Consider the following 11,213-nt stretch of genomic DNA (forward strand, 5'->3'; position numbering starts at 1 on the left):
TTTAACCGCCGACAGCGAGATTAAAATTCAAATTTAAATGATTTTCTTTGACGAGCAATTCTCGGAATTCACACAACTGACATTTTCTACTTATTATGAACATTAAATTTTAACGGATAAAATTTTGAATTCCAAACGCATATAGCATTTTTTCAAGTTGCTGGCAAACAAACGTGCATCAGCGCGATACGTAACAAATGAGGATTGCGATCCTTGAAACAGTATTCCAAGCGCCACAGATTAAGCTTAAACGACTGAAAAATCAAATATCTGTGATTTTCGGTAGGATAAATGGAAAATCGGTAGTTTTAGGGCGGTCATCTGTGAATCGGTAGGCATATAAAAAATCGGTAGGAATACAGATAAGGCCCGTGTCTGTGCTCCATCGGATGCGATCTTATCGGAAGGCCAGTCAAAATTTTATATGGGATTTGACAGATAACGTCGGACGTGCGATTTCGTCGTACGACGGAATCAAATTTTTTTGATTTCGTCGGACGCCGCATCCGATTTTATCTGTCAAACTAGGAACAATCTCAAATTAATTTTTTACAATCGTTATATTATTAAAATCATCCAAATAATCGCAATATTATACGAAAAAGCGTTTGACAGCACATGCGATAAAATCGCATGCGATGAAGCACAGACACGGGCCTAAATCGGTATTTCTGGTCACTCTGGCGACCTGTCACGGACTGAAAAAGGAAGAAAAGAAGTCAGTTCTATACATTTGATCACTGTGCGTGGTTTGGAAATTTTGCGAGCGAGTTTTCTGCGCCAAGTTTTTTTTACACCCGTGCGAAAGTTTCGTTTTCCTCGTTTTCCGCGCTGAGTATTCGAGTGTTCGCGTGTCGCGTGCCCCAAGCCGACCAGTGATGGATCTTGCCAAACTCAAGGTGGCCGACCTAAAGGCCGAGCTTGCGGCGAGAAATTTGGACACCAAGGGAGTGAAAGCGGTGCTACTGGAGCGCCTGAAGGAAGCGATCGAACGCGAAACCAACGCGGCCGCCACCAGCGTTGACCCGAGCGGCCAACAACAGTATCTGGCACAGCAGCAGCAGCAGCATCAACAACAACAGTTGCTACTGCAGCAACAGCAACTGCAGGCGCAGCAGCAACAGCACGCCCAGCAGCAACTTTTGGCTCAACAGCAACAACTACAGCAGCAGCAGCAGCAAAATGTTGCAGTTGCCGAGCAGCAGCCACTGCCCCAAGAGCAAACGATTGAGGACCTTTCTATGTCAAGTGAGTTGCATCGCGGAAAACGGATCGATAGGGCGAAGAAAGTGAGCATTTTCGGCGCGATTCTACCGTTCCCTGGTGTGTAATCAGAGTGCTGTGCGGGATAGCGCGCCATTTTGTTTGTGAAGGGAAAAAGTTGCTCGTTCCCGCTTGCGCGTCCGATCGGCGCTCTCGCTCTCGCGCCTGCCGCACACTCACACCGATGCAGCGTTTTAAAGCGCCGTCGTGCCGTTTTTTTTTTTCGGGCCAGGAGAAAGTGTGCGTATACACGGGCTTCTGGCAGTGCGTACGAAGTGTGTTTATGTGTGTGTGTGAGTGCGTGTGTGGGTAAAAATGAGGTGTCTCATTTCGCCCGTGGTGTGAGTGTGTGCGTGTGTGTGTACGAATGTAGCGGGAACACAAGATAGAGCAAGTTGTAAACAACGCACATCAGTCCAGGGGGTTGGAGTAATGAACTCATTGTTTTGCTATGTTAATGCTTTCCTTTCCTTTTCGCAACTGTTTTCGTGCATTTTCCTAAAGTATGACGGAGTAGCTATGCGGTTAACGATGAACTGAACCCTGCAGCTCGTCAATACGGAAAACTCCATGCAAAGATTTTGATTCACGATCGAACATTGCGATGTTGTTTTAATTTATCGTATTTAGTTCGCACGCGATTTTTCCAATTATGATAATCGCTAGCCGAGTAGTTACTCCGTGCAGCTCCTGTCTGGAGGGGCTTGATCATGTAGCGCAGTATTAAACCGGTTTTTGCTGTTCGTTTTTAGGCAAGCGAGTTGACACACCGGTACGGCGGCGCAGCACTCGGCGTTCCATGACACGATCACCATCGCCGCCCAACAGCTCGGCGGACAATCCACACGCCTCGCTGATGGGAAGTGCCCGCAAGCGGGGCCGATCGCGCTCGATGACAAAATCGCCCTCCCCCCAGCGGCTGACCAGCGAGGCACCGTGTCTGGAATCGGTACAGGAGGAGGAGCCCGAGCCGGTCAGTGCGGCACCAGAGCAGCGGTTAGCGAGCGTCGAACAGCCGGCCGCATCAACCGAGCCCAAAATGGATGACAGCAGCAGCACGGCACCGGTCGTTGAAGCCCCTCCAGCACCTTCAGCGCAGCCGGAACCGGCACCTGCGACGGCAACGGCACCATCCGCCATGGAGGTTGAAGAGAGTGAAACGGACGCACCGTCGGCGGAACCGGCCAAGGAAGAGAATGTAGCACCGGCCGAGGCCCCAGCGGAAACGACGGATGGGTCTGCGGCAGAACAAGCTGCACCGTCCGAGACGAAGGACGATGAGAAGAAGACAACGACTGAAGAATCTGCAAAGCCGGCCGAATCCAGCGAAGCCGCCAAGCCTGCCGCCGCCAGCAGCGCTGGTGGCGAAACGGGCTCGAACAGCAAATCTAAGGCGGGACCCACGAAAGCCGAAAAGAAGCAGTCTGGCCAGCAGCAGGCGCAGAACAATGTGGTTGAGTTCGTGTCGGAGGAAGTGGAACCGCAGCTGTCCGCCGAGGCGGAGAAAACGTTCACGCTCAGCTGGTGTAAGTAGGCACACGTGTGAATGGCGTTTAGGGGCTGTGAAGTAATTCCATTTCTTTTCTTTTCCCACCCGCTTTAATTTCAGATGATTCGGATCTAAATTTGGCCATCGACGATAAGGATCTGCTCTCGGCCAAGCCTCTGTCCGACGGCATATTCGGTCTGGTGTGGGCCGGCGTCCGTGCTGGCCGGGGCGTCACGGGCGGCAAAGTGTTGTACGAAGTATTAGTGGTGGACGAGCTGCAGCCAGCCACCAAATCGCCGCTCGTCCCGGACGGCGAAACACCGACGGCCGAGATGCGAATAGGCTGGTCTACGGCGACGGAAGGCAAACGGCAGCTCGGCGAGACGGACCATTCCTTCGGCTACTCCAGCTGTGGCAAGAAGGTGGTCGGGGGCAACTTCGAGGAGTACGGCAAGCCGTACGGAAAGGGCGATGTGGTGGGCGTCTACCTGGACCTGGACGTGACGCCCTGCTGCATGCAGTTTACGGTGAACCGCGTCCGACAGGGGACCGCGTTCGAGTTCGAAAAGGACAGTTTGGACGGCAAAGCACTATTCCCGCACGTGTACGCCAAGAACCTGTCGTTCAAGGTAAACTTTGGCACGGTGGAGGACGGGCTCCCGCTGGTGGAGAAGAAAAAAGCACCAGCAGTCGAGCCGGCCACTGAAAAGAGCGGCAGCGAGGAGGCGTCGTCGAACAAGGACACCACAACGGATGGTGAAAAAGCCTCAACGGAAGAGGCCAAGGTGGAAGGCGATGATGCTCCAAAAGAAGAATTGGCACCGGACAATAGTGCGAAGAAGGAAGCGGAGAAACAAGATGAAGACATCAAAATGGAGGAAGCGGAAAAGGAGGCTGAGTCAGCGGACGAACAGCCGGCGGAAAAGGTACCCTTCGACGAGGCGTACACATTCCTGAACCGTTTCATGGAAGAGAATGGAGATTGCGTTGTGGAAGGATTGAAGGGCCCGTCGGCTAGGGATAGCTGCGAGGTAAGTAACCTTTCGCGATGTGATCAGGTGAACAAATGCACCACATGCTAACCACCAACGACTTTGATTTCAGCTCGTAATGATGATTGGACTGCCGGGAAGCGGCAAAACGACGTGGGTACAAAACTACCTGAAGGAAAACGCAGACACTTCGTTTACCTTGCTGAGTATCGACAGTTTGCTGGAGAATATGAAGGTACATTGGTAGTTGGTACGGTTGGTCCTTCGAAGCCACGGATTAACGTTCCCTTTTCAAACCCTTTTCAGGTGGAGGGTAAGGCGCGTGAACCTTCCAACACTCCGCAATGGCAGAAGGTGGTGGAGCAGCTGTCGCGCAACATGGCACGGTTGATCGAGATCGCTTGCAAGCGCAGAAGACACATCCTCATCGATCAGGTAATGTGTATGATAAATGCTAATATCATTCCAACAAAACTGCAATGCTTTTTTGTTCCATTCATCCAGACTAATGTGTTTGCTTCGGAGCAAAAGCGACGGCTGAAAGGGTTCGGCGGCTTCAAGACGCGCCGTGCGATCGCGGTGATACCAAATCTGGAGGAGTATAAGCGACGCTATGAACAGAAGGTGGCCAAATACGGCGCGGAAGTACCTGAAACGACTCTGAACACGATGAAAGGTATGTACCTAGACTGCACCTTCACGCATCACATACCGCTCAAACTTTAACCCTTTCTTCTTTTTTTTTTATTTCATCAGCAAACATTTTTGTGCCCACGCTGGAACAAAAATGGTACACGGAAATTGTATTCGCCGAGCTGCCGGAAACCGAGGCACAGGAGACGCTGAAAAAGATGAACGAGGAGGGCCGCAAGCTGCTGCCGCCCCGGCGAAACCGCGCCAATCAGGCGAACCGACAGAAGCACAACAACAATAACAACAACAACAGCAACAGCAACGCGAACAGCAACTACACGTCGCGCTGGAACCACAACCGTCCGCAGGGCGGCGGTGGCCAGCAGTACGGCAAGAACCGGTACGGCAACAACTCGGGCGGCGGCGGTGGCTACGGCAACCGCTACGGCAACAAATCGAACGACAGCGTTGGTCAGTACGGCGGTGGGCACCATCGTGGCGGGGCCGGCGATTACCGAAGCGGCAATGGGTACGGGCGCCGGGACGATCATCATCGCGGTGGCAACTATGGCAGCGGGGGAAATCGGTACGATTCCTGGAACCGCAACAGTGGTGGCGGAGGGTAAGTGTGAACGGTTTTGAGGTTTTCAACGCAATTTTAATGCATCTTTTCTCCGCTATGCAGATATTACAATGAACGTGGCTACTCGAACCGTGGCTACAACCAGCAGCAGGATCATTCCACTAACCGATACGATGCACGTCGTCGCGATCGTCGGGGTAAGTAGTAGTGACGGGAAGAATGCATTTTTTGTCGGAATCGATTCCGGCTAGCTCCGAAGTTTTCTGGAATCGATGCCGGATAGTAGGTCCGGAATCGGAATTGGCTTTGTAATCGGCATTGGTCCTGGAATTGACTCCGGCATCAGAATTAGCGCCGAAATCAGAGACGGCTTCGGAATCGGAGTCATTTTTGGCATCTCCAAAAGAATAGGCTTTAGAGTCCAATGGTGCTACATATTGACAGCCAAATTTACTTGTAAACGATCCATACTCATGGAGATTTGCAGATTGATTTCACTTCTGAAACATCTTATTTCAATTCAAGAACTGATTCTCATTCCGGAGCAAATTCTAATTCTGGCGTCAATTCTGATTCCGGATCAAATTCCAATCCCCAGGTCGATTTCGATTCTGGAACCGATTCTGATTCCAGAGCCGATTCTGATTCCTGAGCAGATTTTGATTCCAAAGCAGATTCCGATTCCGGAGCCGATTCCGATTCCAGACCCGATTCCGATTCCGATTCCGGAATCGATTCCGGTTTCGAAGTCGGCTCCGGAATCGGCACCGGAATTGACTCCAGAATCGGCACCGGAATCGACTCCGGAATCGACTTCGGAGTCAACTGCGGAATCGACTCCGGAGTCAAATCCGGAATCGCGTCCGGAGTCAACTTCGGAATCAGCTCCGGAGTCAACTCCGGAATCGGCTCCGGAATAAGCTCCGGAGTGAACTCCGGAATCAGCTCTGGAATCGGCTCGGGATTCAAATTCGGAATCGGTATCGATTCCAGTAACGGAATCAACTCCGGAATTGATGTCAAACATGAATTTGGAATCGAGTAGGTCCGATTCCGAGCTTCCACCACTAGTAAGTGGATCGGCTACAAACGTTTTCCCCCATTTTTTATAACTATTCGACAACATTAACTGAACTGGAATGCGTTTGTTTGGCAGGATATAACAACAGTTCGAACTGGAATGCGCAGGGCGGACAGCAGCAGTGGAACAATAGCTATCAAAAATCGGGCAACTCGGATTCGTGGTACTTATGGTGGCAGGTAAGTCGATCGCGAAAGCATTAATCCCAACCATTTAGTTTTGCTAAGTTGAAGAATCTTTCCCCTTCTAAAAAACCCGCTGATAATGAATGTTTGGATGTACATGCAAGCAAACAAAATCACCCAATAGTGATAGAGGAGCACTAATACTTGTGTCTGATCGTACAACGATCGCGTTGCTCTGGGTGTGTGCATTCAAACATTTGCTCCTTTGCTTCCCTGTTTAAATGTTTATAAATGACTGAAAGATGATTTACCGGCCATGCGTGTGTAATACAACTGTCCATTCTATGTTGCTGTGCATTTAGGATCATTAACGCCACTGAAGGAAGAGGCATGCGCGCGCATAGTGCTTTGACTGTGCCCTCCCCACAACAACCCTCCCCATACAACCCCCACCCTCCCGAGGATTAGATATAGCGAGTAATACCGCCACCACCACCACACACACACTCACACACACTCTTCTGACTGACTGAATATGAATATATATATTGAATGAATGAATGGTCCGATTCACCACCACCACCACACTCCACCACCACCGCGAAACTCTCTGCAGGCGAGATAGCAATGCTGCGATGCCCGGCTCTTCTTTCGCGTGTAATGTAGGTGCGTTCGGGCGGAAGCGTGGATTAGCCCAAATGGTTGTGTGTGTGTGTTTAAATGAGTAGTAACATAAGAAAAGAAAAAAAAGAACAAACACGCCTACACCGTGCTCTCGCACTCCCACACTCGTCCTTATCGATTTCATCCCCCAACATCCTTTTTGCTCGAGGATCTCTCTGCACAATCTAACGGTGGAAAGGGTGCCGCCTAAGCTAAGCTAAAGAAGGATACACGAGAAAGAGCAGGACACATCGCCGGCAACGAGAAAGCCATGTAAAGTAATGTTTTTCGTGTTAAAGCAAGTGTCCATGTCCTTCGTGTCTTATATCGGCTGCAACGAGCAGCCATTCACGCATAGCTCCAGAAGCATCGTGTGCAACGACGTCGTCATTCACCACGATCATCATCATCATCATCATCGCCACCACCTTCACGGTCATCATTAAAAAGCCGCAACCGCACACAGTTTTCTTCATGTCTCGATTCGATTGCGTGTTGTGTACCGCCAAATTGCCACAAAATGTACGATTCAGAGAGGGGCTTCTCCACTCCCTGAACTTCGCAACTCTGCAGCGGACACTTAAACGGTTGTGTGCAAAGAAGACACGAATCAAGAGAGAGGAGTAAGAGTAAAATAGCGCAACTGTAGCGAGTTCTCTATCTTAAACACGAGTCACTAATGGAGAGACGAAGAACAAAGCCATACATGCGCGAAACTGGCGGTACACCTGCTGACTCCAACTTTCTTCCTGTCCACCGTGACAGTGGAAGGTAAGGATCGCGCTGTGCCTAAACTATTTATCTGTTTTTTTTTGTTCATTTGATTTGGTTTTCTATTAATTATTTCTTACATTATACATTATCCGTTTGCCCTACTCTAAATCGAAAAGCAGTATCATTTCGTTCGGACGCGCGAGTAACTTAACTGTCTTACACTACACTAATTCTCTCTCTCTGTCTCTCTCCTTTGTCCCTCCTCCAGGCAGTGGCTTTGCCCGCCGCGTAGTGCGCAATCCAAACTTCCAAAAAAACTCATGCGTTAGGCTCTCGCGCAAATCCTAAACACGTAACACGCGGTTTGTTGTGTAATGTTCTGTTTTGACCCATTTCCATTAAATTTGTGTGGGTGCGTTTGTATGTGTGTGCGTGTGGGTGTGTGCGTACGTGTATGTCTGAGTGTGTGTGTGTGTGGGTGGGTGGGAAATAGTTTTTGAGGCGGCTTCATGCAACAAATGGAAAGGAAAGGGTGGCTGCTGCTGCTGCTGCTGCTTCCTCTCTGTTTCTCTGTTTCTCTCTGTACTGTTGCGCGGTGTATGAAGATTGGGCGGTGTAAGGACATTTACACATACACACACACACACACATACGAAGGCGCGTTAACAAATCACTAACATTATTTCATTTTATTTTCTTGTTTCGTTGGGTTTGTTGCTTTCACATCATCATCTCTAGCACATAGAGCATCTTGCGATTGGGATGGGATTTATGAATGACCTTTAACTTATCGCTTCTCTCTCTTTCTCTCTCTCTCTCTCTCTCTCTCTCTCTCTCTCTCTCGCTCTTCTACTTTCACGTTTTACAGTCGAACCTGAACAACCTGCTTGCGGCGAACGGTGGCAACGCGGACGGATCGGCGGCCGCTTCCTCCTCCTCCTCCTCTGCCGCCACCGCCCACCAGTGGAACCAGTACGGTGGTGCCAGCGGGCATCAGTCCTCGTCCTCGTACGGACATTACAACGCGAAGGGTTCCGGCGGCAGCATGGGATGAAGGCAGCGGCAGTAGACGACGCGCATGGGGACGGCACCGCAGCAGAGAAACGGTTTTCGATTTGCACCCAATTGAACCTGACTGTAGTTTGTAATGTAAAATGAATTTAAGCGACTTAGTTGAAATTTTATGCTTAAAATACACAACACCGATCCACCCACCCACCACCATTCATCGTCATACACACACCAATGCGTTTTCCCCACACACGCACACACATGACATTTATTAGTGTTACGCGAGAGGACAGGACGTTTAGGTTCGTTGATGATGCACATCAGACAAAGAAGGAACAAAAAGTCCTTCAGAAAGTAATGCGGAGCGGGGTGAGACGATAGTCGACATACGCACGTACACCCGAAATCTAGCAGCAACGGTACAGTAACGGTTTTATTAGTGACAAGCAAGCAAGCAAGTGTGTGTGTGTGAGTGAGCTAAATATGTAAGTGCACGAAAGTTCGATTTTAGGAAGAAGAAAAAAGCCCGGGCAAGCGCCACCGAGCGCTCTGTACCGCGAGAGTCATGTACACGCCGCGTGGTGGAGATGCTAATTTATGTGTAATATGTTTTTTTTAAATCTATACAATACCTAAGACAAAGCTCGATCGATCGATGTTCAACATTAGCATGGATTAAGCGTGAAATGGAGGATGGTTTTGCGTTTAGTAGCAGCACAGGCAGTTAGAAGTAGTACTATTATTGGTAGGGTTATTATTTTTTCCGTTTTTTTTAATATAAAATATTATATATTCTTCAGTAAGATTATTTTTTGTGTGGATTTGTACAGTTATGGCATCGCCCCAACCGTATCGTTGTAATCCTTTGGCCGTCTGTTGCATTATTTGAGCTTTGTGCACTCTTATCCTTAACACATTTGGTACAATCGTGTAAGAATCGTTTAACTTAGCTTCTAGGTGTGCGCTACCTGAACCCAAACGGAAACAAAACCATTCGCCATTTGGGTAACTCTTTCAGTAACAGAAACAAAAAAACATTTTGTAGTAGAATAATGTAACGAGAAGAGCAAACAAGAAACTGTTAGGTGCGGTCGTTTTTATCGTTTTTCTTTTCTTTTTTATTCATTTTTATTTTTAAATTCATCGTTTTCTTAGCGTCTGAGTTAAGCGTGTTAAGGTGAAGAGAGAGAGAGAGAGAGAGAGAAAGAAAGAAAGAAAGAGAGAGAGAGAGAAAGAAAGAAGGACAGAGAGAGAGAGAGAGAAGGAAAGAGAAAGAAAGAGAGATAGAGAGGAAGGAAACGAGAATGAATGAAAAAAAACACAAAATAATGGCTTCAATTAGGCCTTACTTTCACTGAGAAATGGTACTGAGACTGTGTGCTTGTGTGTGTGTGTGGTGAAGATCTTTCTTTCAGTGAAGAGTAACGTAACCAGTAACATCCTTTCGATAAGAAGTAGAAGAAGCAGAGGGCAGTAGAGGGAAGGGATGAAGACGGAAAAGGAAATATAAATGTAATACAAGAAGCAACAACAGCAAAAACACATAACCTCCCCCTTTTCTCTCTCTCTCCCTCTCTGTTGTTTTTTTTCTGAAAGGGGAGAGCATCTATATATATAAATATGTAAGGATTATGCTAAAATGCAAGCAAAACAAAACTCAAAAGCATTGTAAAACGAGTAAACAAACAGAAGAGCACACTACACACATACTTTGGCGTGAGTTAAATTCCCACCCCCCTCCTGCCCCCCATTAAATTTAAACTAAAAACAAAACATAATTCTTATAACAAACACAATTGTGTATCCTAAATGATTGCAAATTCTTACCTCCCCATGTCCACCCCTCCTTACTTCACACGTGTATAAGCAAACAAATACAAAAACAAGAAAAAGAGTTCGTAAATTAGTAATAGATTGATTGCTAGTTGGACAAAAGCAAAAGCAACAAAAAACTGGGTAGCATTTCCCACATTTGGAGATGCTGTTTTTTTGTATTGCCATTGCTGCAGCAAGAAAGCAGTACCAGAGAGAGTGCATACAAAATCAGCTATAAAGAACTACTAACACATCCAACTCTCTCTCTCTCTCTCTCTCTTTCTCACACACACTCTGTCGCTATCCACTTGTCTATACTTAAGGTACAAATAAATGGAATCTGTCCATACCTAGAGAACGTCGCTGGCGTGTGAGTGCTGTTGTCTATACGTCTACTGTCCGAACGACGAACGGTTGAGGTGAAGTTGAGCAAACTGTTGTTGTGTTACCCTTTTTCCCATCGAAATTGGTTTCATGTTTGCCCGAAGGTTTGCGAAAATCGCGTTACAATGCAGCTCGTCTTCCCAGACTCATGAGGAATAGCAGCACCGCTGAGATGATGTCCCTTGTTCCACACGCAGCAACGGTTGAGTGTGTTAAATTGATCCCCCTTTGAAATCCCATTTCCTTAACGCCATTACCACCTTGCATGCTCACAGGGGCAGACGGGCAGCAGCATGGCCTACTATGTGCCCCGAACAGCAGTGGATGCGTCGTTGTTTCGGTAAAACGAATTATGCTTCCGGCAGCCGTCAATGGAACGCCACACAGCCTCTTGGCGGGCTGTGTACTAGAGGTGGGCATTTCGGTTCTTTTAAGTGAACGTGAATGAACCGAGTCGTTA

The 11,213-nt window shown here is 48.2% G+C and overlaps 1 protein-coding gene across 4 annotated transcripts; it reads left to right on the top strand.

Moving 5' to 3' along the window:
- The first annotated feature begins 709 nt into the window (after positions 1–709).
- On the top strand, positions 710–10,727 carry LOC120896488 (heterogeneous nuclear ribonucleoprotein U-like protein 2). Of its 4 annotated transcripts, none has more exons than XR_005738430.1 (11): positions 710–1,248; positions 2,016–2,789; positions 2,873–3,783; positions 3,857–3,979; positions 4,051–4,179; positions 4,249–4,420; positions 4,501–4,999; positions 5,063–5,157; positions 6,117–6,220; positions 6,529–7,600; positions 8,412–8,526. XR_005738430.1 is itself a non-coding variant. In XM_040300652.1 (10 exons), the coding sequence occupies exons 1-10, from the start codon at positions 879–881 to the stop codon at positions 8,595–8,597; spliced, it is 3,363 nt and encodes a 1,120-aa protein (XP_040156586.1). In that variant the 5' UTR covers positions 710–878; the 3' UTR covers positions 8,598–10,727. The 4 variants fall into 4 exon arrangements, 1 of the variants encoding a protein (XP_040156586.1); XR_005738431.1 differs by having other exon boundaries at positions 6,529–7,102; positions 8,412–8,523; XR_005738432.1 differs by having other exon boundaries at positions 6,529–6,832; positions 8,412–8,514.
- Positions 10,728–11,213: the final 486 nt, after the last annotated feature.

The sequence above is a fragment of the Anopheles arabiensis genome, chromosome 2 (genome assembly GCF_016920715.1).
Source record: "Anopheles arabiensis isolate DONGOLA chromosome 2, AaraD3, whole genome shotgun sequence".
NCBI lineage: Eukaryota > Metazoa > Arthropoda > Insecta > Diptera > Culicidae > Anopheles > Anopheles arabiensis.

Coding starts and splice junctions, on each gene's coding strand:
- LOC120896488 (XM_040300652.1), top strand. CDS start 879: ATGGATCTTGCCAAACTCAAGGTGGCCGACCTAAAGGCCGAGCTTGCG. Junction 1,249..2,015: donor TGAGGACCTTTCTATGTCAA/GTGAGTTGCATC, acceptor GTTCGTTTTTAG/GCAAGCGAGTTGACACACCG. Junction 5,158..6,116: donor ACGTCGTCGCGATCGTCGGG/GTAAGTAGTAGT, acceptor TTTGTTTGGCAG/GATATAACAACAGTTCGAAC.